The 27932-nt window shown below is 43.0% G+C and overlaps 1 protein-coding gene across 1 annotated transcript in view; it reads left to right on the top strand.

Annotated features, from left to right (window-relative positions):
- The first annotated feature begins 3219 nt into the window (after positions 1 to 3219).
- The window catches only part of LOC140200558 (NEDD4 family-interacting protein 1), a 55663-nt gene continuing 30950 nt past the window's right edge, over positions 3220 to 27932 (top strand). Inside the window, exons 1-2 of the mRNA XM_072264060.1 lie at positions 3220 to 3387; positions 10534 to 10624. Coding sequence (XP_072120161.1) covers positions 3358 to 3387; positions 10534 to 10624 — 121 coding nt within the window. The 5' untranslated portion in view covers positions 3220 to 3357. The remainder of the gene's footprint in view (positions 3388 to 10533; positions 10625 to 27932) is intronic.

The raw sequence follows: 27932 nt of genomic DNA, 5'->3' as shown, positions 1-27932 counted from the left end.
TTATTTTATAATTCTAATCTGAGAAAATGGTCTCTAACTATCTACTGCTATTTGTGCCTCTCACTTTTATCAACTCGTCCCTTAGCCTCAATGCTCCAGAGAAAACCAACCAAGCTTTTCTAGTTTCTCATTGTTAATATGCTCCAATCCCTGAAACTCTTCTGCATCCTCTCCACAGCCTCCAAATCCTTCCTGCAGTGTGGTGACTAGAACTACACACAATAAGAGGGAGAGATGAACTGGAGAATGAGCAGCAACAGGGATGAAATGGGTGCCGAGGGTTTAAGCAGTGCAGAGAAAGCAAATGGACAGTGGAATGGGCGAACTGGGAGAGGGGTGAGCAATGGAGCTGAGGTGAATAGGGACCAACATAATAGGGATGTTGAGGCAGACAGTTAGGGGAAAAGGAATCAGAGGTGGAGCGGATGCGTGAGGGAAGCAGAGGAAATGACCATGCGCAAGATTATACGTCTGTGTGCATGAAGAGTGAGTGTTCACAGTATGTCTGTGTGCATACAGAGTATATGGCAATGCCTAATCCCCAATTGCCTTGGACCTCCTTGGCATTGATCCAAGACCTCCCTCTAGAGTATGTGATAGTTATCCCACATTACAAGAAGTCACGTGGAAGCCTCCCACCTCTCTTTGGTGGAAATGTCACATTTTGATTTCAAGCCAATAAATGAGAATCCAGTTCTAATTTCAGGTCCATCTCCATCTTCACTGAGATCTCCATTTCCAATTTCTCCCTAATCCTGATATTCCTACACCTAACTTGCCCCACCCCCATCATCCTGTTTCTCCCTCAACTCACTCCATCTGCCCATCACCCACGCATTCCCCCCTCCCCTGCTGTTCCCATCTGCCCTCACCCCATCTCCCATACTTGGTTCCATGTTCGGCTTTCCTTGCCTATCAGACTCCATCATCTACAGCCCTTTGTCACCTCTACCTTTCACCTCATAGCCTCTTTCACCATTTCCTTCTCCACCTCTAAATATTCTATCACTTGGCGGCTCTTCCTCCACCCTTTCCCCTCGTCTTCGGATACTGGCTATCTCCCATCTTTCAGTCCATGTGTAGAGTCTTGACTCAAAACATCAACTGTCCATTTCGCTCCACATGAGAAATGCAGAAGGTCAGGCAGGGAAGTGAATGGCCTGACTCTCGAGTTCCTCCAGCAGTCTGCTTTTATTTCAGACTCACAGACGAACTCACATGGACAAGATGGACAGTGGGGTGGGGGGGAGAGAGAAGAGGGGGTGGACAGACAGACCCTGGCCTAGAGGAACTCAGCACATTGGACATCATCTACAGAGGGATATAAACAGTTGACATTTAGGGCTGACTGTTTATTTAATCTCCATAGATGCTGCCTTACCTGATGAAACAGGAGATGCAGGAGATACGGGAGCGGTTATTACCCTATCACCATCAGGCTCCTGAACTGGCGTGGATAAGCTCAATTCTGAACTGATTCCACAACCTATGGACATCTTCTCAAGATTATTTATTTTTTTAAAAGTTGCAGTGTCTCATTTTCCACATTAGTTGTCAGTTTTTGTGTATCTTCTTCATGTGCCTTGCACGTTACACGCTTGGGTGATCATGGCTTTCCACATCGAACGATCCCACGCAGCATCAATGATATCTCGCACACTTAGATCTGTTAGTTCTTTCACAGTGTCCATATATTTTGTTTTTTGCCTTCCTCTTCTGCGTTTCCCAGACATACGGCCTTGTAGTGTAAGGCATTCTGTTTCTCTCTTTCTGATGACATGGCCCAGGAATTTAAGTTTCATCTCATTTAATGTTCTCATTAAAGATCTTTTTGTATGGGCACGTTGGAGTACTGTCGCATTAGTTACCCTATCTCTATATGATATTTTCAGCATTCTTCTAAGAAACCACATTTCTGTTGCTTCCAAGTTTCCTTGGAGTTCTGGTGTTATAGTCCATGTTTCGGAAGCATACAGCAAGATTGACCAGGTGTATAATTTTAATAGCCTAAGCCTTGTTATAGAAATGTGTCTGTTGGTAAAAATGGGTTTTTTTTTGGAAGTTGGTTTTGGCAATGGCAATTCTTTTTATTTTGTGATATAAAGCTACCAAGGTAATTAAAGCCCAACCTTTGCTGCTGTTGTACAAAGCTTGGAATCCATCTCCCTGCTGCTGGAGACTTCAGTGATTTTAGGTGACACCACCACCATTGGTCTGGTATTTTTCTGGCGCCAAACACGCGCCATAGACAAAACTTCTTCAGCGAGACAGGGTACACCCGGACCTAAGTCCTACGTGAAGGCGGAGTTGTCTTGGGTGGTAGAAGCTATATAATCGCTATTGGCAATTCCTGATATTCTCTGCTCACTAATTTTTATAGATGCACCGTAGAAAGCATTCTTCAAGGGTGCATCACAACCTGGTATGGAAGTTGTCCTGTCCAAGATCGAACAAGCTGCAGAAGATCATGAACACGGCGCAGCACATCACACAAACCAATCTTCCGTCCTTGGACTCACTTTACACCGCACGCTGTCAGAGCAGTGCTGCCAGGATAACCAAGGACACGACCTACCCAGCCAACACACTTTTCATCCCTCTTCCCTCCGGGGGAAGGCTCAGGAGCTTGAAGACTCGTACGGCCAGATTTGGGCACAGCTTCTTTCCAACTGTGGTAAGACTGCTGAATGGATCCTGCCCCGGATCTGGGCCGTAACGTCCAAATATCCGGACCTGCCCCTCAGTTTTTTTGCACTACCTTACTTTCCGTATTTCTATTTTCTATTTATGATTTATTTACATTTTTAATATTTACTAATTTTTACTATTTTTAGTATTTGTAATCCAGGGAGCGGAAAGCGCAAGATCAAATATCGCTGTGATCTATATTCTAGTATCAATAGTTTGGCATCAATAAAGTATAAGCATAAGTATATTTAGTCAGGACCCAACCACCCCATACACCCCTGTTTGTGTATAGGTTTTCATAAATTGTATTGTATTTCCCTGTTTGTCGGTAATTGTCTGTAGGAAAATGAATCCCGAGGTAGTGCTTTCCTTAGCAGTAGTACAGTCTATGGTACCATTTTCGTACTTTGAGGATAAATTGGCTGCTGAGTTCCGTGTGCGATATGAAGCGAGCAGCGCCCGTCTCTCGTCGCTTGCAGCGGCGCTGTCGCCAAGCTAGTTGGCGCTGCCTCGCGTATCTCCGGCGTCCGGCTATCACATCCGCTGCGGCTGCGACGGGCTCCATTTATCGATCGGAGGGTGAGATCAACGGCAGGATAACCGAGCGGAAGCCTTCTGCCCTCCACCTCCCGGTGCCAGCAGCAGGATCGCTCGCTTGCTCTCCGCACCATGGCGGACAACGGCAGCCGATATCAGGCGGTGAGTGGTCACCCGGCCCGGTGAACGGTGCCCGAGGAGGGTTGGGTCTGTGGCCCCGAGCAGTGGAGAGAAAGCACCGGCGAGATTGCCCAGCAACCCCGAGGCTCCGCGTCGTCTGCTGGGCCTGGGCCTCGTCCTCTTATAAAATAGATTGGAGTTGAATAATTAAGCTGGGACGGGAAAAGACTAACACCAGTCGTGGCATCGGGTTTAATGGCCAGTTGTCAATTACTAATGTAAAATCATAGGAATCAAACTGACTACATTTGTTAGATTATATATCAGAAACAAAGAAACGGACGGAGCCCTTTTCTGTTACGGGCAGCGTTCATTGTTGGAAGTTACAGTCGTACGATTTGTTTGTAGAATGGTTCATGGTACTCTTAAACGCTAATTGAAGGCCCCTTTCCGAGACGTCTATCTTTCCGAGACGTGAGCCCTATTTTCAGTTGACAGGGCCGAATCAAGGTTTCGTTAAATTCAGCGGGACTGAACGTGGTGTCAGCATCGGAGGGCACTGAAAAGAATGTCACTGAGAATCAGGAAAGCGGTTTGAAATTGTAAAAAAAAATAGATTTAACATTTGAGGGTGACCTACATTAAGATATTGCATATTGGGTGGTTGGCACTCGAGTGACATTTCTGACTTAAAACCTGCCATTGAATGTCTGCTTATTACTATTTATTATCTAAATAGAATGTGATGTTAAGAGATGTGACTAAGTGTCAATTTGATTTTTTTAACAAACTACATGGAACTAAAGTAACAATAATTTAGGTTTTGGTGAAAGGGCAAATGCTGATCAAAGACATCCAATAAAAGATTATTCATTTACCTGTGTTATAATAATTAACATCTCATTAGATTACTTTTTTGAGTGACAAGGACCAATGTTAGTGTAATAGCTGCACTTTCCCCTGGAAGAAATGGACTCAACCCATGAGTTATCTTATGGAAATCTGTAACAGTATTAATTTATAACAAGTACTATCACTGCTGCTGGGTAGCACAGACCAATAAAATCAATACTGTCAGCACAATTGTATGTGGTCCTTAGGCTGATGACACTTGTGTGATATTGCTACTCCATCTTTCAAGGCCTGTCATTTAGTGAAATGCTTTGGGTTGTTTCATTTTGATAAAGATACTTTTTTAGAAGAAGATATTTCCTTAGCAACAAAGAACTTTCCAAACATTAGGAACTTCCTTTACTAGTATGGCTTCACTTAACGTTGCACAGTTTATTTTTAAGAAACTTGTATGTTATTAGGATGTTGTATACATTAACAAAAGAAGAGATTTGGTAAAATTGAGCTAACTGTGAATCCTGTCATTGGTAACAGCTGTTGTGACTTCTGAAACTTAACATTAGAGGTTGAATAGAAAAGGATTTAGTTTATTTTGGCTCTAGACCAACAATTACCCCTGGGCAAATTGTCACAGCTGTAGAAAGTGCCTAAACTGGAAAATGAGCTGCCCTTTAAAGAGCTTAGATTTAAAATCTCTAGTTTAAAGTTGAAAGAGTTCAACGTTTTAATCATGTGAGAAGAATTTCAGAGATGTTTAGCAAAGTAAACATCTGACATTTGCTGTAAGTGCAGCATGCACTTTTTTCTGAGATGGGTGGGAAAAGAGTCACATGATTCATTTCTGTGCTGATTCTGCAGCTTTGATGCAAGCTTGTGACCAGTTGGGCTCCGTTTTTTTCTGGAAACTTGCTGTTAGATGCAAATGACGTGAGTATCACCCAGTGCAAAGAAGAAGTTCTTTATTGTCAGCATCTGTAAATGTATGAAAAGAAATGAGCATACGATGGGGATGGGGAAGTATTTTCATGATGCTTGAAATTCTACAAATTTCAAGGTGGTATGATAGAAATCTTAAATGTAAGAGATTCTGCAGATGATGAAAATCCAGAGTAACACACACAAAATACTGGAGGAACTTAGGAGGTCAGAAATAAACAGTTGGCATTTTGGGCCAAGATCAGAATAGGAAGCTGGGGGAGGAGAAATTTCAAGCTGGAAGGTGATAGAAATCTACCTGGAAATATCACAATCAGGTTTAATATCACTAGCATATGTTGTGAAATTTGTTGTTTTGGGGCAGCAGTACTTTGCTATACATAATAAAAACAAAGACAAGTAATGTGTGTGTATATAAAATATACAAAAATAGAAATATGCAAAAAAAAAGCAATATACAGGTGCAATACTGTACATTCAGAAATATTTTTACGCTTACTTTTGCTCCTATCATAGTACTTTAAAAATATTTCAGTGCTTCTGTTTTTGTACTGATTTGTTTCCTGAAACATCCACTCCATTAGTGGTTGGCAGCTCTACTTATTTTGATAGATAATGGACTGTGAGATTAGTTCACAATTAGTGAAGGTACCCCTGAGGAAACCAGCATTTTCTGCTTAATGCTTGTCCCTGTTGCAGAGAATATAGATTTTGCTGTGTGAGTAGAGAAACTTCATTGCTTATTCAGTAATTTTATTCTTCATTGCAAAAAATGGAAACAGAAACAATTCTCATATTATTCGAATTTCAGAAATGACACACATACCATTGCCTAAGAAGGCAATGCTTTAACATTTGAGAGAAGAATTTCATCCACTTTCCTCTGCCCAGAATCTTAAGATTCACATCATTGGAAGTCCTCCACTAAATGCTTTAACTTTTCACTTTACAGCCTTTAAAACGATATTTAAAACTTTGCCATGACCACTCTCTTTCTCGACTTCAAGTGATTTAGTCCCCAACTTTTTGCTGTATTTCTGTATCACACCTTGAGGTGTTTTTTTTTAAGTTGCCTTATAAATGTAGACTGTTCTAGCGGAAAAGTCCAACAGGGAATTCCAAAATACTGACCCAGTGACAGTGATAACAAAAAGAGTTGACTGGGAGAAATTCCCAAAGACCTTTGAGATTTAGCCAGTTTGGAAGGTGAACTGAAGTATTTTTTTGTAACTTGTTAGTTTAGATTTGAGATTACAGTTCTTCACTAAGTACAAAGGTAGAGTATAATTGGTCACAAAATTATAGGTAAGCTTCTATACTTAGTAGCATGATCCATCTTATATGCCGTGAAATTCATTGTTTTGCAGCAGTGCAAAGACATAAAATTTTGATAAATAACAAAATAAATAGTGCAAAAATAAAAAAAGGCTATCAAGGTAATATTCATAGACTATTCAGAAATCTGATGGCAGAGGAGCAGATGCTGTTTCTGAATCGCTGAGTGTGGTTTTTCCTGTGCCTCCTCCCTGATGGTATAATCAGAAGAGGGCATTGCCCAGCCGAGAAGATCCTTCATAATCGATACTGCCTTCCTGAGGAATCACCTCTTGCAGATGTCACCTCTAGTGAGGAGCATTGTGCCCCAACTGATTATAATTTTGAAGGAATAGGGATGAGCAAAATATGGTTTGAGGACACCAGTACACTGTAGCAATCAGGGGCACTGAATGAATGCAAGATCAGGTGAAAAATCGAGGCCTGACTGAAAGATTGACTCTCCATTTTCTCTCGTTGATGTTGCTCACCTGCTAGGTTGCTCCAGAGCTTTGGTTGCACACAAGAGCATGTCATTCCCATAGCTTTATTTTTGCGTTAGTTTTGCACTGGCCATAGCTGGCATTAGGTTAATGCTGCCTTCTGTTTCTTTGTCATTGTGTTCGTAGCTCTCATCAGTACATCCTTTGCATATTATAATATGATGTCTTCTCTACATTAAAGGATGAAGAAGTGCACCCCACCAATCTTTGCCATTGCATGCCTTCTCAGAGACATATGTACAACACCATTATTTTATATTTAGTGTTTCAGAACAAGTCGGTTACTAAATGCATTTTTGTTTTGGTCAAAGGTGAATATGTCTTAAGCTGATAGGCGTTTGCATTGCATTCTGTACTGGAAATTGGAGATGTTTTGATTTCTTTCTCACATTGATTGGAGACTCTGTAATTACTCAAAAGTAAGAAATTCTGCAGATGCTGGAAATCCAAAGCAACACACACAGAACACTGAAGGAACTCAGCAGGCCAGGCAGCATCTATGGAAATCAAAACTGTCCACAAAGACAACTGCGTCCTATTGAAGGATTTCAGCCTGAAGCTGCAGCTGTCTGTTCTTCTGCATAGATGCTGCCTGCCCTGCTGAGTTCCTCCAGCTTTTTGTGTGTGGTGTTCACAGAAAAGCAGCATTCAATTTCCTAGAAAAGTTTCCCCTCTTCTACCTGCATTCCCTCTCCCCTGGCGAAGGCATTTTCATTTCTTTGACGATTTGTTATTATAGATGTTTTGCTATATGGAATAGGATTTTTTTTAAATAATCCTGGTGGTTTGAACTTCAAGTCAATTGTGTGGTACTAATGCCTCTCAGAATGCCTACGGCATTCCTCTTAAGAAAAAAATCTGAAGAACTTTATTAACAATTATTCCCACATTTTTCAACATGTGCAGTTGCATAATTTTTTTGTGTTGGGTTTTTCCTTGCATGGCAAATGAAGATTGCATTTGTATTACAAAAGCACATTACGGTCCTAATGAGTAATCTGACAGTAGGCGTCAGTTCTGATGAGTATCTTGACTGCATTTGTGCTGGGTTGCGCAGTGGAACAGCAGTTAGCGTTGTTCTCTCAGTTTTGGTGGCCTTGGTTTGATCTCTATTGTAGGTGTTGCTGCTGCATGTATGTTTTCATGATCATATTGGGATGCTGTGGTGCTCTGGTTTCCTCTACACCCTGAAGCTGTACTGCTATTTGAATTGGATACTAAGTTGCCTGTTAGAATAGGTAATTGGTAGAAAAATCAAAGGGGAGTTGTTTGATGAGTGAGAGAGAATAATTGACAGCATAAAGAGAAATGGAAAGGAAAAATGCTAGTGATGGGGTTGTTTTGTTGGGAGTCTGTGTGAACTTAACTGGTTGGCTTCCTTGTGTGCCAGAGTAACTACGTGTGAAACCAGTAGTTTTAACTGTTCTGTGACTTTTTTTTGTATATACTTTCTGTAAATGTTCAGTATCAGCTTATATGACAAAAAGTGGAATTTGCTTAAATGTCTGGAGAGGAATTAAACACCATTCTTTCAGCCAGATGTACATTTTGTTGGGCATCATTTTTAATACACTGTTTGATAAAAATAATTTAACATGGGTTAGTCAAAGGAACAATTTGATAATAGGACAACCACCAATGGTACAATTTTACTTATAAGTAAGTTTACTTGTAACTAAAAGGCCTGAACAGTATTTTTGATAAAATGCATAAAATTTCAATTGAAAGGATTGGTGTGGGGCAACTGTTGCCACTGGGCTTAATAATCACAAACTGTCCAGTATTACATTGTATTTGCAATAGCATGCATTCTGCAGGATCCACACTTGCAGTTCAACAAGGTCTCAAGTCTGCCCCACTAAAATAGGCAGCCACCTTGTGCGAGTAAAATCACCTTGATGTTCCATCCCTGTTACTGTTGCTGCCTGTTTCCAGAGAAAATCTTTGTTCATGTGATGCTGAGTGGAAAGAATCATCTCCAAAAGGACTGTGCAGTCTCAAGAAGGCCGTTAGTTATCTTCTCATAGCAACTAGAGATGGGCAACAAGTATTATAATTGTGCATTCCAAGAGAACCACCAAATAAATATTTCAAAACAGAAATGCTGCTAAAAGGACTCCTAGATTTGTTAGTAGTCAAAAAATATTATTTTGATTTTTCCCTGCACATCTTTCTTTATCTTGCTGAAGCTGTTGTCCATCAGTCTCCTTTAGACTTTTTTAAGACAAAATTTTTAGATGTGAGCTTTGGTGAACTACCACGAACTGATTGAAATTTAGTGATGCTGCTGACAAGCCAAAATCTACCCTGTGTTGATATCCCTGGCTGAACGGTCCTGTGAGGGTATTAAAATTAGCTTTGTCGCATGTACATTGAAACTTGTGCATCATTTGCATCAACTCAAGCCGGTGAGGATTGTACTGGGTAGCCTGTGTCGTCACGCTTCCAGCACCAACATAGCCAGAGAATGGTGAATCTGTGGAATTTGGTGCAACAGGTGGCTGTGGAGGCAGAGTCATTGGGTATATTTAAGGTAGAGGTTGATGGACTCTTGATTGGTCAGGGCATGAAGGGATATGTGGAGAAAGCAGGAAATTAGGGCTGAGAGGAGAAGTGGATCAGCCATGATGAAATGGAGCAGACTCGATGGTCCAAATGGCCGAAGTCTGCTCCTATACCTTGTGGTCTTATTTTGTGGCATACCCTAATTGTACATCTTTGGAATGTGGGTGGAAACCAGAGCACTTGGAGGAAATCCATGTGGTTATGGGGAGAATATACAAACTCCTTACAGGCAGCAGCTGGAATTGAATCCTGATTGGTTAACACAGGCTGGTGCTGGAGCGCAATGCATTAACTGCCACACTTGCATGGCATCCACATCTATTGGTATGGAAACATTGAACTACCGTTGTTATTTGTTCCTCCTCCTATAGCTTAATGAATAATATCGAAATCCTGTTACTATGAAGTCAAAAATGACATAAGCAATATTTGCAGAAATAATTTCTGTCCAAAACGGCTTGCATACAAATTTGTCAAAAAGTGCCACCTGCATACAAGATCACGGGTTGTTTTCAGTTGGCATGGAGCCAGAGGAGTACAGTTGATCTGACATATTTGGATTGGACAAGATAAAATTAACCATAGTTTTGATTGCTGATCACAGCCTATTTCACCTCAATTGTGAGAATGAGGAGATGAACTTAACTCTGATCTTCATCTACCTGACAACATGATTGATAGAGGACATATTGTGCCTGTATCAATACTGTACTACCCAACAATCTCAGTCCCTGAGGAAACATTCACAATTTCTATTTAATGCTACATATAACTTCAAGAAAGGGAAGGGATAACATTAATTTTGCAGTTTGATTCTAGTAAATTGGCATCTACATTGCAAAAGGGAGGAGGAAAGGAGGTGGTTCTAAGAAAATGTATTGCATTGAAAGTATGTAAGTTATATTTGAATTGATTTTGCTGCATGAATATTTCCTGAAGTCTGTTTTAAAGCTCTGTGTTTTAGAGGTATGTTGTTAAAGACCAATTTTAATTTGTATCTGCTCTTTTGTCTATGTAGTTGCAGAATGAGGAAGAGCCTTTGGAAGTGTCAGAATCTGGTGCTGAGGCTGCTCCTCCACCATATAGCAGCATTGCAGTAGAAAGTGCAGGTATGTAGAATGCATAGGAATTGAAAGGAAAATACTTTATTCACAATGGGCATGTAATAACTCACCAGCTTTTTTTAAGAATCAGAATGATGCGTTAAATTTTGGGAAATATTTGCTCACCATAAACTGAGAACTAGTCTAATTTATTAAATGTTGTTTTAAACCTCTTTTTTTTTCATATTCATTTAAACCAAGAACCACAGTGAAGAGGCATAGGCTTGTGTTGTACCTTCACCTCCCACAATTTCTCATCAAATTTTCATGAAAATGTTGTCCATACAATAAAATTTCTATGTCTCCCTGTAGGCCTACTGTCACCTATAGTAGATCTATTCCTCTAATTTGGGCTTTCTCCTCTTAATTTTTTGGTGAAGTTTTCAGAGATCATGTCAGGTCTTGCATATAAACTGATAAAGCCTAATTTAACCTCAGTTCCACCTTGGATGGTCATTTCTACTATGGTTAGCCATCACTTGTTATACTAAGTATGTATTGTGGGTGTGGTAGAATAGTGGTTAAGCCACTAGGCTAGTGTTTAGTTAATCTTGACTCTATTGAGACATGAGCTTAAACCCCGCAATGACAATATGAAGAATTACTCTCCATGTAATTCAATCTGGAAATTTAAAATGTAAGTTTCAGTAATACTACGATGAAATTTCTGGGTTGTTAAGTAGAAGATCCAGTTATTTAATCTCCTTCAGGTAAGATTTCTGCCATTCCTACTTGGTTAGGCCTATATGTGAGTCTGGACTAAGCAATGTGGTAACAGCCGCCACTTTGTATGCTCTTTTGGAGAATAGCAGTGGAAGTTGATATTGTCAGCAACATCCACATCTTGACCGAGAATAGATAAATGAAAATCATGTATTGAAAAGTCTATGACAGTTTTCTCCTTTTAGACAGTGTCATCATGTTATTTTTATGTACCGTGCTTCAAACTTTAATCCTCTTTCTTTCCACTGCGTGCAACAAGGTTCAAAGTTTCTGGCTCTGTGTTTTCCCCTTTATAAAGATAGGGTACTGCCATCCCTGTAACATCATGTTGAGACATGGAGTTTATTGTGCATTTTGGGCTTTTATTGCATTTTCTGTGCATGGGTAAAAATACTTGTGACTTAAAATGCTGAGCAAAATATTACTATTTTATCTCTCTACTTCTAACAAAAAATTGCAGACCAGCAGCCTAGATTGAAACCATTCTTTTAGTCAAAAAGATGAAGGCTCTGATGAAAGCAGAAAAAGCATATACTATGGTAGACATAATGTGGAAAGAGAAAGGGTTGACCAGTAATGACTACTTGAAATGTTAACTGTCTTTCCATGGATGCTGGCCAAACCCAGTAAGTGCTTATAGCATTTTCTGTTTTAGATTTTCAGCTGTTGTTATTTCCAAAGTATTTGATAAGTTGGTGCAGCTAAATTTCAAGAAGAGAATAATTGAAGAGGGAATTAATTCCTTGATTATGTGCTGTTTCAGTGTTCTTTGCAATAAATGACTAATACTTGAGTTTGCAACTGCTCCTCTGATTGGAATTATGTGAAGTTGTTCCTTTTGATAATTAATTGCTTCCAGGTATCTGGTCATCATTGCAATCACTTTTTTCATAGGTTGTAACCTGTTTGTTAAAACAAAAGCAATCTCTAGGTACAACAGCACTGAATCAATGTATCCTGGGAAATATCGATTCGGCTAGCAGCTTAATCTAGGGGATGATAGCAAACTTAAGAAATTTCGTTTGGGTGGATGCTGCGCGATGTGTCCCCTGTTACAAATCAGTACCACGAAATAACAAACAGTACGCTATATGCAATTAAACGATTGAGCTTTATAACAACATCCTTCTCATTGGATAGCCCCACATTCCAAAACCCCGTTATCTCTAGTCATAACCCAAACATTGCTGCTACAGAGAAACCATTACATTAGCAGTGAAACCTTACAGCACGTTATACTCTTTCCCCCCCACCAAATTTAGTCATGACGTTGAGATAATTCTCTAACTGTTGTTGCAAAACAAAGTCCAATCCAGGTGTAAAAGACAGTGGCGTAGCTCCCCAACACAGTTGGGGGTCACACTCCTGTCACGCAGGTGAGAAACTGCTAGAAAGTTCGGCAGTCTAATGAACAAGGAGGCAATTAAAAGAGAGAGAGAGTACGGCGCGAGCTGAGACATGAGCTGGGAAGTCACCATGGTAACAGCTCAGAGCGGTTGAGCTAACGGACGCTGGAATTTTGGATGGATTATAAAAAGTTGATCCTTCGGTCTGATAACGGCAGAGGAGACACGACACGAGAGCACTGCGGAAGCTATCTGAGAAACCACTGGTGGAGTTTAAGACCACTACGAGGGTGGAGGCTACAGACTGATTAATTTCGACCCGTGATTACCAGTGCGGTTAAGAGCTTGCCTGTGGGAGTCTGCTGGTGGTGAACCCGTGCCGTAGACCGTTCCCTAGAAGGGGCTCTGTCCATCTGTGTCTGTGTGGGGGTCACACGAAGTGACTGTGAAGACTTCGGAAGCAAGAACAACTAAAGCTGCCAACTGGAACATCAACTCAATTCATTCTGTCTCTCTCTCTCTCTCTCTCTCTCACTCTCTCTGTCTGTCTCTCCATCAATTCAACTCAACACAACACAAAGTGAACTGAACTGCTTAAACGTACCTGACACCGTAAGATTGATATCTACCTCCTGGACTATTATTTTTTGTGTATATATATATATGTGTGTGTGTGTATATATATATATATATATATATATATATATACGTTTATAACCTGTATTGTATTATTCGGTTTAATGATGTTAATTCGTAGTAGTAATAAATATAGTCTTAATTTATAGTAAACCAGACTCCAGGTGTGTTCCATTTCTGCTGGTCCTTTTCAACCCATCACGGGGTTCGTGACAAAATTGGGGACTGGTCCAGGATCTGAACAAATTTGGTTGGAGCCAATTTTCGAAATTGTGTATGGGTTTGTCTTGATTGGGGATACCCCTTGTAATTAATTTGTGTGTGGAAAACAGCAGAAATGGAGTCTAGTGAATTTATAGAAAACCTTACTCCTCTGTTTTTGAGGAGTGCCAGAAAGGAGGTTCTATGTGACATTGCTAAGAAATGGAAACTTTCCGGATTATAGAAGAGTATGACGAAGGCAGGAATTCGGAGGAAAATAGCTGAATATTGTGTTGGGAAAGAGTTATTTGAGGAGGAGTTGCTACAGGAGTGTCCGATAGGTGATGAGGAGACCCTGTTACAACTAGAACAATGAAGAATGGAGAGACTTAAGTTCAAGGCTGCAGAGGCAGAGAAACAGAGGGAGTTTGAGAGGGAGATGTGGCGTCAAGAGGGTCAAGTGTCAGGCCGTGGTGGCGAGAGGGGTGTATCAATTAATGTCAGTCAGGAAATTAAGTTGGTACCTCCGTTTGCTGAAGAAGACGTTGATAGGTACTTCCTACATTTTGAGAAAGTGGCTCAGAACAGGAAGTGGCCGAGGGAGGACCGGACAGTATTGCTGCAAAGTGTGTTAAAAGCGAAGGCGCAGCAAGTATATTCTGCCTTATCTGTGACCAAGTCGACTAGTTATGATACTGTGAAGGAGGCTGTGCTTAAGGTCTATGAAATGGTGCCAGAAGCGTACCAACAGAAGTTTCGGGGTTTGAGAAAGTCTGAGAACCAGACTTATGTAGAGTTTGCCCGTGAAAAGGAGAGGTACTTTGATCGGTGGTGTGCCTCGAAAGAGGTGGATGAGGACTACCACAAAGTGAGACAGCTGATGCTGATCGAGGAATTTAAAGAGTGTGTTCCTAGTGAGATACGGACATACGTAGAAGAGAAAGAGGTTAGGACTCTTTCCGCGGCCGCTAGGTTAGCGGATGAGTTTGCCCTGACTCACAAGATTAAGTTTTTCCCGAGCAAGGGTTATCAGAAGAGTTACCGGGATAATCCGCCGACTGAAACAGAAAACAAGGCAGGAGCTAGTGACAGAGGTAAAGAGGAGGGGAAACTGACCAAAAATAAGTTTTCCAGTTTTACCTGTTACTACTGCAGAAAGCCTGGCCATGTGGCATCTAACTGTCTTATTCAGAAGAAAGAAATGGGAAAGGAGAAGCGGAAAAACCCCGACACGTGTGCTCCGGCGGCTGAGACCACACGAAGGAAGGTGGGGTCTGGCCGAGTTCAGGAAGGGATTGAGTGGTTTATTGTCAGGGGTTTTGTGTCTATGAAGGAGGGGTCACCCCTAGTTCCAGTGAGGGTCTGGTGCGATACTGGAGCCTTCCAGTCACTGATATTAAGTGATGTCTTAGAATTTGGTGACAAGACAAAAATGGACCAAGTGAATATTCTGGAAGGTATTGGCAAGGGAACAGAGGTCGTCCCTCTGCACAAAATAATTTTGAAATGTGACTTAGTGTCTGGACCAGTTGAGATAGGGATCCGACCTAAATTACTGATAGCTAATGTGGGCATCTTGTTGGGAAATGACTTGGCAGGAAAAGATGTATACCCAGGGTTACAGCGAACAAGTCGCCCTGCTGTTAGTGAGACAAGCGCAGACAGTGAACTTTATCCCGCATGCACGGTCAAAAGAAGCATGACAAGGAAGGCTGCAGAAGTGAAGCGATCTGGACGGGAGGGATCAGGTGCCCGCGATAGCAAAGACGGATATGGATCCTACTGACTTATCTGAAACTTTTCTACCGTCTGTGTTCGACCAGGACCCAGGTAGTGAGGCAGATAAGAGGGGTTTGTCATTGTCCAGGCGGAGGCTTGTGGAAGAGCAGGATAGGGATCCTGAGGTTGCAGTTTAAAAAGAGACAGCTCTTTCTGAGAATGAAATTCAGAGGGAGTCAATGGGTTACTATCTGAAGGACGGGGTATTAATGAGGAAGTGGAGGCCACTTACGGTACCTGCCGATGAGGATTGGGCCATGGTTCACCAGGTGGTGGTTCCGAAGGGTTACCGTACAGAAATTTTAAAGATGGCTGATACAATGCCTTTAGGGGGACATCTTGGAATTAGAAAGACAGGGCACAAGATTATGAAAGAACTTCATTGGCCGTGTTTAAGGAAGGATGTGGCGGTTTTTTGTAAAACTTGTCACACATGTCAAGTGGTAGGGAAACTGAATCAGGCTATCCCAAAAGCGCCACTTCGCCCCATACCAGCTTTTGGTGAACCTTTCTCCAGGGTCATTGTGGATTGTGTTGGCCCACTGCCAAAGACTGCAGGTGACCACCAATACTTGTTAATCATTATGTGCGCTGCCTCTAGGTTCCCAGAAGCAATATTCCTCAGGAACCTAAAGGCTAAAACAGTGGTGAACGCACTTATTAAGTTCTTCACGTTAGTGGGTCTGTCCAAGGAGATACAATCGGATCAGGGTCGTAACTTTATATGGGTGTATTCCAACAGATAGTTATGGAACTGGGAGCGAAACAAATTTTGTCCACTGCATACTATCCCCAATCCCAGGGAGCGATAAAGAAGTTTCACTCTACCCTCAAAACCATGATTAAAACATGTTGTATGGAAAACAAAAATATTGGGATGAGTGTATGCCTTTACTCCTATTTGCGATAAGAGATTCGATCCAGGAATCGTTGGGGTACAGTCTGTTTGAGCTCATGTTCGGTCATAGGCCTCGAGGACCTTTGACCTTACTGAGAGAGCAATGGTCTGATAAGGAAGTGCGAATTGGTGTATTGGATTATGTCTTAGAGTTTTGAGACAGGCTGAGCAGGGCTTGTAACCTTGCGAAACACAATCTCCAAGACTCCCAGGCTGATATGAAGCGCTGGTATGACAGACAGGCGGGGGAGCGAAGCTATGAGGAGATAAGGTCTTGGTTTTGTTTCCCTTGGAGAATAACCTTCTCCAGGCTCAGTTTAGTGGACCTTACGAAATAATGAGGAAAATTGATGAGCTGAACTATGTTATCAGGACACCTGGTAGAAGGTAGACCACTCAATTAGTGCATGTGAACCTAATCAAACCTTATTTTGATTCTAAATCCGTATCAGTTGGGGTCACGACCAAACAAGACCCAGCTGCAAAGACTAGCCCAGAGATAACGGGGGAGTGTAATGAGCAGTGTCTGGTTTCAGCTCGACTCAAGAATGCTAGTGTTTTGGAGAACATAGACAGTAAAATTAACCATCTGGAACTGAAACAGCAGCAACAGATAAAGGAGCTAATTGGAAAACATTCCGATCTATTCCCAGATACACCGAGGCAGTGTAGTATAGCTACCCATGCTGTCATTGTGGGGCAAGCTGATCCAGTGAAACAGCACCCCTACAGGATGAATTTAGAATGTAGTAAAGTAGTGGAACAGAAAATCGAATATATGTTGGCCAATGGTATAATCAGGCCATCCACCTCTGTGTGGGCTTCCCCATGCATGATAGTTCCCAAGCCCGATGGTACAATGAGGTTTTGCACAGATTATAGAAAGGTCAACGCAATAATTAAAATAGATGCTTACCCTATTCCCAGAATAGATGACTGCATCGATAGGGTGGGAAAGGCTAAGTATCTAACAAAAATTGACCTACTAAAAGGGTACTGGTGCGTTCCCTTAATTGATAGGGTTCGAGGGATATTGGCATTCGTCACCCCCTCAGGGTTGTACGAGTATAATGTGATGCCTTTCGGGATGAAAAATGCACCTGGGACATTCCAATGTATGAGAAACTCTGTGATTCAAGGCTTGAAGAATACTGGGGCGTACATTGACGATTTAGTAGTAATGGAACGACACGTGGGAGGGACACATTGTAACAGTAGAGAAATTAATTGATCGGCTCTCTAAAGCTAATCTGACAGTGAACCTTGCCAGGAGTGAGTTTGGTCACACCAGGGTCACATATCTTGGTTACGTAGTGGACCAGGGTTAACTGGCTCCTGTAAAAGGGAAAGTTCAGGCTATTGCTGATGTACCCATTCCAGCGGGTAAGAGAGCATTGAGAAGGTTTTTGGGTATGGTGGAGTATTATCGAAAATTTTGCAAGAACTTTGTGGATATTGCCCTTCCACTGACAAGACTGTTGAGAAAGAGTGAACGATTTGTGTGGGATGAGCGTTGCCAAAAGGCTTTCGAACGGTTAAAGTGTATTCTGTGTCACCATCCAGTGCTAAAGGCACCGGACTTCACTAAGCCGTTCTCCCTAGCGATGCACACTAGCAATGAAGCTGCAGGGGCAGTGCTATAACAGAGAGGAGATGGTATTGAACATCCGGTGGCATACTTTTCCAAAAAGTTTAATGTGCATCAGAAAAATTACTCGACAATAGAAAAGGAATTGCTGTCCTCATTTTTGCATTACAACATTTCGAGGTTTACGTTAGTCCCGCACAAAAGCCGTTAGTGGTGTACACTGACCACAACCTTTTGGTGTTTTTAGATAAGATTAAAGATCGAAATCGGTGTTTATTAAACTGGAGCCTATGTTTACAGCAGTTTGATATCGAGATAAGACACTTAAGGGGTATGGACAATGTCACTGCGGATTGCCTATCCTGCTGTTAAAAATGCTGACGAACTGTGTAAATGCCTAACATACACTCTGTGAAATAGAATGTAGTGCTTGGTGTGTAGAATCTGTGAGTGAGCAAAATTTTGTTCGAAGATCAAAATTTTCACAAAAGGGGGAAGGTGTCACACGGGTGAGAAACTGCTTAGAAAGTTCAGCAGTCTAATGAAAAGGAGGCAATTAAAAGAGAGAGAGTACGGCGCGAGCTGAGACACGAGCTGGGAGGTCACCATGGTAACAGCTAACGGATGCTGGAATTTTGGATGGATTATAAAAAGTTGACCCTTCAGTCTGATAATGGACAGAGGAGCCATGACACGAGAGAACTGTGGAAGCTACCCGAGAAACCACTGGTGGAGTTTAAGACCACCACAAGGGTGGAGGCCACGAACCGATTAATTTCGACCTGTGATTACCAGTGTGGGTAAATGCTTGCCTGTGGGGGTCTGCTGGTGGTGAACCCGTGCTGTGGGTTAGTAGACCGTTCCCTAGAAGGCTCTGTCCATCTGTGTGTGGGGGTCACATGAGGTGACTCTGAAGACTTCGGAAGCAAGAACAGCTAAAGCTGCCGACTGGAACAACAACTCAGTTAACTCTCTCTCTCTCGAGCATCAGTTCAAGTCGACGCAACACAAAGTGAACTGAACTGCTTAAACTTACCTGACACCGTAAGACTGATATCTACCTCCTGGATTATTATTTTTGTATCCACACACACACTTACGGATATATATATGTATCGTCGTGGCTATTCCTCGAGGTCGAGGATGATGGTCTTTGTTCTGTTGATCTACTCAAGTGGCTTATGAGTCCAATCTTGGCCTTGAAAGTTCTTCCGCATTCAGGACAGGTAGTTCCAGATGGCAGATTGGGCTTTGGTCGTTGCCTGTCTTTCCATTTCCTTCTCTCTTCTTCTAATTCTGCACATCTGTTGGCTTCAAAAGTTGCTGTGCCTTCTCGGATGATGGCTTGCCAGAGTTTCCTGTCCTTGACATTGGTTTCCCAATTGTTGATGTCGATGTTACATTTCTTCATGTTGGCTTTTAAGACGTCTTTGAATCTCTTCTGTTGTCCGCCTCTTTCATCCGAACAATATGACAGCTCCATCTTAGTTGGTTCTTGATGATGTAGGCTTCAATGCTTGTTGTTTTTGCTTCACTTAGCACACTGATGTTAGTTCTTCTATCTTCCCAGCTGATATTTAAGATGTTTCGAAGACAGCATGATGGAACTTTTCAAGTGCGTTCAGATGTCGTCGGTATGTTGTCCAGGTTTCTGATGCATACAGGAGTGTTGGGACTACCACTACTTTGTACACTAACTTTTGGTGTCTGTTCGGATGTCACGATCGAAATTGTCTACAGAACAGACGGCAGACTTTTCAATCTTGCCCGTCTCAAATCCAAAACGAAGACATCCATGAGTTCCCTCATCGAGTTCCAATACGATGACAACAGTGTTGCAGCTCTTTCAGAAAACCTCCTACAGCAGATTCTGACTGCCTTCAACCGTGCATACACGAAACTTGGACTTACCATCAATTCCAAGAAGACTCAGATTATCTATCAACTGTCACCAATTGAGACAAATCGGATAGAACCATCATTTCAACTTGGTGAAACAACCCTGGAAAAACATGAACCACTTTCCGTATCTTGGAAGTCACCTCTCCTCCAATGTCGACCTTAATGACGAGATCCAACATCATCTTAAATGCGCTGGAACAGCTTTTGGACGTCTCTGAACAATATATCTATATATAAAATAGTTTATAACCTGTATTGTATTATTTGGTTTAATGATATTAATTCGAAGTAGTAATAAATATAGTCTTAATATTAAACCAGACTCCAGGTGTGTTCCATTTCTGCTGGACCTTTTCATTTTGTCACGGATTCTTGACACCCTGTTCCCCGGGTGCTACACAACAGGACCCACCACTAAGCACATCTTTCCCTCTCCACCCCTCTCCACTTTCCGCAGGGATCGATCCCTCCGCGACTCACTTATTCGCACGTCCATCCCCATGGATCTCCCACCCGGCACTTATCCCTGTAAGCGTAAGTGCTACACCTGTCCCTACACCTCCTCCCTTGCCACCATTCAGGGCCTCAAACAGTCCTTCCAGATGAGGCAACACTTCACTTGCGAATCTGTTGGGGTCATCTATTGCATCCGGTGCTCCCGGTGCGGCCTCCTCTACATCAGTGAAACCCGACGCAGATCGGGGGACCGCTTCGTCGAGCACCTCCACTCCGTCCGCCACAACAGACAGGATCTCCTGGTAGCCACCCACTTCAACTCTGCTTTCCATTTCCATTCAGATATGTCCATACATGGCCTCTTCTACTGCCATGATGAGGCTAAACCCAGGTTGGAGGAGCAACACCGTCTAGGTAGTCTCCAGCCCCTTGGTATGAACATAGAATTCTCCAACTTCTGGTAATTCCCTCCCCCTCCCTTCCTCTATCCCTATTTTTCATCACCTCCCTCATAGTTCCGCCTCCTTCTACTATTGTTCTCCTGTCAATCACCTCCCTGCTTCCCCTCCCTCACCCCTTTGTCTTAAAAATTACTGTTTTTTTCAACTACCAGCATTCTTCAAACCCTCCCCAAAGTTCTTCCTTCAGTCCTACGAAGGGTTTCGGCCTTCAACTCTTTTCAACTGATGCTGACTGACCTGCTGAGTTCCTCCAGGTCATTGTGAGTGTTTCCCTGGTACTACGTCAGCCAGACCCTCCAGTGGTCTCCTAATTCTCTGAGACCCCTGTACCCCCTCACCTAACTCTTCAGGTTCAGACGCTACTGGGAATACTTCCGGTCTACCTGGTGAGGCCTCTCCCTACCTATCACTTGTGCCCACCTGCAACTTGGACCCCTTGGTCCTGTGGCCAAGCCCCACTTTATCCCTTGCAGGGTCCCCTGCAACCCAGGTAGCACCACAAGGCTGCTACAGATAGCTGCCTCCACTTCACCTGACTCAGCGGGAGAAGGGCTGGAAGTCTCTTCCTTGATCAATGGGGAGTTAGCAGAGGGCAGCATATACCATACATCTAGGTCCTCATCCTCCGAATCAGTATCCCTCTCGGGTGAGGGCCAGCCTGACCTTGCCTGCTGTAGGCCCTGCAGTTGCCCGCGTTTCCGCAGAGTCCTCTTACTAGATGTAGGCTCCAGGTCGGGCGCTGGGTCTACCTGCACCTCTTGTCCCGGGGCGGCAGGTTTGGCATTTGACTCTCCAGCACATAGAGCGTAGCTGCCCAGCAGTCAGCCAGCTTGTGCTTTCCAGGTTGCCCCAAATTCCTTATGAGGACTCAGTTTCCCGGCAGGAGTTGGGAGAACCTCGTCTTTTGATCATACCTCCTCTTAATTCCTTGATTCTGCTTGGCAGCCGTGACCCCAGCTAATTCTTAAGCCCTTTTCAGCTCTCTTCTCGAAACAGACACATACTTCAGGTAAGTCTTCGGGAGTAAGTCACCCTCATCAGTCCCAAAACAAACGTCAATGGGCAACCTCGCCTCACGCCCAAACATCAGATAATATGGCGAGTAGCTTCATTTCGTGTACAGTTGTAACTTTGAACCAGATGCCCAATATGTTGACTTCACTTGCTGCTGTTGCTGATCTCCAGGGTCCCGAGCATGTCTAACAAGATCCGATTAAACCTCTGGCTGGGGATCACCCTGTGGGTGATAGGGTGTGGTCCTCGACTTCTCAACTCCAAGCATACCCAGTAACTCATGGATGAGCCTGCTTTTGAAATCCCATCCCTGATCACTGTGTACCTGCCTGGGAAAGCCATAATAGATTAAATACTTCTCCCGTAACACTTTTGCCACCATAAATGCCCTCTGATCCTTGGTAGGAAAAGCCTGACCATATTTGGTGTTGTCCATGATGACTAAGGCATTCACCGTGTTGCTGGCATCAGGGTCTATTGACAGGAAATCCATACACCCCAGGTCCAGAGGCCGTCTGCAAGTGAAACAAGGGAACTGCCCATGTAGGCAGTGTCTTCCGCTGTATGCATCGCATGCACAACTTGTAGTATTCTTTGACTACCGATTTCATTCGGGGCCAGTACAACCGGTCTTTTCCACCCTCAAATGTACAGAATCCTCATAGAGTAACTTCAGCACAATCCTCCGATACTTCTCGGGCAGAACAAGCTGGTAACGCCAAGGTCGGTCCAGGGGTGGCGTGACCCAGTATAGGATCTGGCTCTTCAACTCTAACCGAAGCCATTCTCACAATAATGGAGGCACCGACATGTGTTTCATCTTCTCTGCCAGAACCATGTCTCCCTTTTCGACTGCTGCCCAAATGCTTCCAGGGCTTGAATCATCTCGCTGAGTAGCTGCCACTTCCCCAGAACTCAATTCTGGCAGCTGATCTCTCTTCAGAGAGTCAGGTTACAGTAAACTTCGGGAATGGCGTCATCAGAAGCTCCCAGTTGATCCACCGCTCGATCCTGCCCCTCCTTTCCCTGTCTCAGAAATCTCCGTTCCCCAGCTACCGCTACATCAGTACTGGTCTACATTAAAACGAGAGCTGCATCCACCATTTTATCAAACCATTGCCCACAATTGCAACTTTAACAGTACTTAACAAGCAAATTAACAATTCATCCAGAGTACGAATATCTACCCCACTGGTTCAATGCTGACAGTAATCACACAGCATCCAACAAAATCAATCCCAGGACAGTACCCCCACAATTGTAACTCTAGTGGCTTAATCTAGGGGATGATAGCCCCCAGCCCGGCCAAACTTAAGAAATCTCATTTGGGTGGATGTTGCGCGATGTGTCCCCTGTTACGAATCAGTTTCACGAAATAACAAACAGTACACCATATGCAATTAAATGATTGAGCTTTATAATTCTTAATTTGACTATATGGTTAGTAAAGAAACAAAAAAAAAAAAAGTGCCCTTTGTCAGGAAAAAGTCTAATGCGCAAATGTTGGAGTTCACTGATAAGTTCGTCCACCAGCGACCTCCTATATCGTTGCTGACCTTCAGACACTTCCTCCAAGTCCACTTTGTCTGGCAGTCTACCGACTCTCTCCATTCGCGTCTTCTAGTCTCTCCCTGGCAAAAGACTGCAAAATCCCTACTCCCAGACTCAGAAGAAAGAACAACATCCCTCTCGTTGGATTGTCCCACAGCCTGTTATCTCTACTCATAACCCAAACATTACTGCTACAAAGAAACAATTACATTAGCAGTGAAACCTTACAGCGCATTACACGAGCAATACACAAAATGCTGGAGGAAATCAGCAAGCCAGGCAGCGTCTAGGAAGAGAGTACAGTCGACGTGTCAGGCTGAAATCCCAGTGGTTGTTCGTCCACTCTGTTGGGTGTGGTCTTTGATTCCATTATGGTTCTTGGATTTACTGAGTATGCCTGCAAGAAAATGAATCTCTGGTGGAATTAGTGAACCATTGCTCAGATGTTGACGTTTCACTTTATGGAACTTGTAGGGGACAATATTTCATTGTCCCAATAAATATTCTGAGGTCAATTATGCTGGTAGAAGGTAGTTGATTTGAAAGAGCATTATAAAGTTTAGAGCCACACTACTACATCATGATATAGTGTTAGGAGTTTACAGCAATTTATTTTCCTGAGATGGACATTTTCAGATTTTTGGCAGTTTGTGTTGTTGTCCTGAAGTTTTTTTATTGCAATACCAACAGATTACATTCAATACAACCAATTGCCAATTACATTTTGACTGTTTATCCCAACCACCCCCCAACTTCATCACCATCTCCCCTCCAACCCTCTCTCCCCCCATCCCTCTCCCCTCCACTAACCAACTGAGTAGTAGTGCATACACACAAAGCATTCCTATTCTATACAATAGTAAGATTTTCTAATTTATCTGTGTTGCTCATCTTCCCCTGAATCTGTTGTTGTAAGTTGGTGGTGGAGCCCTGAGTTACCCTCTTCCCACCCCCCCCCCATCACCCCTCACATTCAGCCCTTTACTTTGTAACATCTGTGAGTGTCACTTAGCAATGTCAGACACTGAACAATAACCGCCCCCCTCTAGCACCAACAAATTAGAAAGACAAAGCAGTTCTCATAGACAATCATATCAAAGAAACAAGAAAAAAAAACCTGGACAAACCCGTTACCCTATATAATTAAAACCATTTCCGTCTCAAATATAATATACCACATAATCAAGATCCTAACTGCTCTCTTGCGAGAAACTGTTGCTTAGTGATGGCACCAGTGACGTCGTATTATCTGGCGCCCAGGAACAAAAACAAGTCTACTGGAGACATAACCCGAAATGAACATGTACAACTAAAGTTATTCAGAATCAGAACAAACTGCTGATTTTCAGCTTCATTCTTGATGAAGTATGACATTTAGGTATATTGAATATCACCTTAGAAAGTAAAAGATAAAAAGTATAAATCTAGGCAGACTTGTATCACTTTACCATGTTATCCTTGTACTAACAAGTTAACTGAGCCATTACCTTAAAACTCTGACCTGCAATACTCAGAGACAAATTGGCCCCTTAATTAACTAAATACAGAAGTGCAACGAATGACTTTCCAATAAAAGAATAAAAGAATGGATTAATGGGTTTTTTGCGGTTCCTTTTGTTTTGTGCTTATCTGTAAGGAGACAAATCTCAAAGTTGTATAATGTATACATACTTTCATAATAAATGTACTTTGAGCTTGAATCACAGGACCAATTAATCTACTAATCAGAGCAACACTCACAAATTGCTGGAGGAACTCAGCAGGTCAGTTAGCATCAATGAAACTGAATAAAGCGTCGCTATTTCAGGCTGAGACCCTTCAGCAGGACTGGGGAGGAAGCGGGAGGAGTATAAACTAGAATGTGATACGTGAAGCCACATGGGTGGGTGGGGGAGGATGAAGAAAGAAGCTGGAGGTGATAGGTGGAAAAGTTAAAGGTTGGAGAAGAAGAAATCTAATAGAAGAGAGTGGACCATGGGAAAAAGGGATGGAGGAGGGGCACCAGGGGAGGTGATAAAGCAGTTGAGAAGAGGTAAGAGGGGGAAGCTACCAGAAAATGGAGAAATTCAAGTTTATGCTAGCAGATTGCAGGCTACGTAGACAGAAAATGTGTTGTTTCACCAACCTGAGAGTGCCTCATCATGGCAGTATAGGTGGCTAAGGACCGACTTATTGCAATGGGGATGGCCACTGGGAAATCCTGCTTTTCCCTGTCGCTTTAACTCTATCCCTGCTAAGGTGGTGGGAAGATGGGGTGAGTGTAGTTGTTTGGAAAATGGAGGAGATGCAGATGAGAGCAGCATCAATGATATTCCCCTTGTTCTCGCCTACCACCCTGATTTAATTTCTGATTCTTGGGGTTCTTCCGGGAGTCAAGAATGATGAGTAGTCTTAATTCTAAGATTTCAGTTCATTTTAGAGTACAAACAAACATGCTCATACAAAGAAAATATAAATAAAGAGTTGAGGAACAATGCTAAGCGGTGTACGACAAAGGAATAAAGAAGCTAAGATGCCAAGATGGTGTTTCTGAAAAATCCCTCCTCACTTTTATAGATAAGATAAAGGGAAATTCCTAAGATAGGAATAAATTAGTTAATAGGCTACATAATTAAAGCGATTACATCACATGGGTAATGTGCTAATACTTAGCCAGTGAAAAAACGAGAAAGGTGATAAACCATTAGTTTAACTGCTATACCACTTTCTGCCAGTGAGTGGGGATAATTCACCACCACATGCTCTGAAAATAAATGAGTTTGTTAAAAGTACAAATCTTCTCATATAGTACTTTTTAAAAAAAAGTTTCAACAACCCCATGAGCCGCCACATCCAGCACGTCATTCTCCACAATTTCCACCATTTTCAACAGGACTCTACCACCTGTGAGGAGAATACACATAAATTAAGATGTTTGCTGGCCTGAGCTAGCATCAGTGGCATCAGCAGTTGGTCTGCCACCTGTCCTCAGGGGAAGGAGAGATAAGGAACAATGAAGCAGCATCTGGAGATGTGTAATGAAGGGACGGGAGAGAGGGCTGTCTAGAGCGGCTCCCCCTTTGAACCCTGAACTGTTTGAAGTGATGGACAGGCGATACCCCAGCAGGGGAATAAAAAGGGACAGGTTCGCTAAGGCAGGACACACACGACACTCGAGGTAACGAGACCCTGGAAGCGGTGCGCCTCTCACGAGTCGGTGGGAAGCTCTTGGACAGCTGATCGGGGGATCAGCTTTAAACTCACAGGGTGGAAAGGTACGATCAGCGGGAACCCGGTGTGTGTCCACCCTCGCTTGGGTGCCGGGTTCACTGCAGAGGATTGACCGCATCTGGAGGAGGGGTCACAGTCGGTGACCTCAGGTGACATCACAAAGGACCCGCCCGAAAGCTGCTTGTGAGCAATATCGCAGGTCTGTGAGTGGAAGCCGTTCTGAATGATCAGTCGTTCTCGTTCTCTCTCTCCCTCCCCCCACGTTGTCCATCGCCATGGCAACGATTACTGCGAACTGAACTAAATTGAACTGGACTTTGTGTGTCACTTTGAAATTGGTCATTTACCCCTAGACAACGATAGAGCTTGATTGATCCTGTTATCTTAATTCTGTGCACGTGTGTTTATCATTGCTGAACTGTTGCATTTATTATCCTTTTGATTACTGTGTTGCTTGTTTCTTTAATAAAACTTTCTTAGTTCTAGTAATCCAGACTCCAACTGAGTAATCCATTTCTGCTGGTTTGGCAACCCAGTTACGGGGTACGTAACACACCAAACACATCTTTATTTCACCACCCCACTCCCTCCCACTTTCCACAGGGATTGCTCCTTTCATCGTTGCCTTGTCCTCCTGGCACTTAGCCCTGCATGCGGAAGAAGTGCTATACCTGCCTATTCACCTGCAAATCTGTTGGGGTTGTCCGGTGCTCCTGATACAACTTCCAATACGTTGGTGAGACCCGTTATAGATTGAGGGGCAGCTTTGTCCATCTACAAAAAGCAGAATTTCCCAGTGGCTAACAATTTAAATTCCAATCCCCATTCTCATTACAACATGTCGGTCCATATTCCATCTTGGCAGCCTCCAACATGACGGCATGAATATTGATTTCTGCAGTTTGTGGTAATTTTCTCCCCTCCCCTTTCCCGCTTCTTTCATTCCCCATTCTGACCCCCTCTTACCTTTTCACCTCAGCTGTTTGTCTCCTCCCATTGGTGCCCCTCCTCCTTCCCTTCCTCCCGTGGTCCACTGTCTCTCATATCAGATTCCTTCTTCTCCTGTTGCTTACCACCTATCACCTCCTAGCTTTTTATTTCATCCCTCCTCTCCCACCTAACTGACTTCACCTATGCCCTTCTAGCTTATACTCTTTCCTTTCCTCCTCCCCCCACCTTATTCTGGTTTCTTGCCCTTTCTTTTCCAATCCTGATAAGGGTCTTGGCCCAAAAGGTCAACTGATTTATTACACTCTATAGATGCTGCCTTACCTGCTGACTTCCTCCAGCATTTCATGTGTGTTGCTCCAGATTTGCAGCATTTGCAGGATCTCTTGTGTTTATCACCAATACGTCTTTGGAATGTGGGAGGAAACTGGAGTTCCTGGAAGAAACCCACATATTCAAGGGGAGGACATACAAATTCGTAACAGATGGCATCGGAATTGAACTCAGAACTCCAACACCCTAAGCTGTGATAGCGTTGTGTTAACCACTACACTACCTTGGTGTCCGTTTATGAATTAAATGGCTTTAGTCCAATTATCCA

Source organism: Mobula birostris, chromosome 7 (assembly GCF_030028105.1).
Source record: "Mobula birostris isolate sMobBir1 chromosome 7, sMobBir1.hap1, whole genome shotgun sequence".
In the NCBI taxonomy this organism is placed as follows: Eukaryota; Metazoa; Chordata; class Chondrichthyes; order Myliobatiformes; family Myliobatidae; genus Mobula; species Mobula birostris.
The sequence above is the reverse complement of the archived record's forward strand: the minus strand, read 5'-3'. Positions and strand labels throughout refer to the sequence as shown.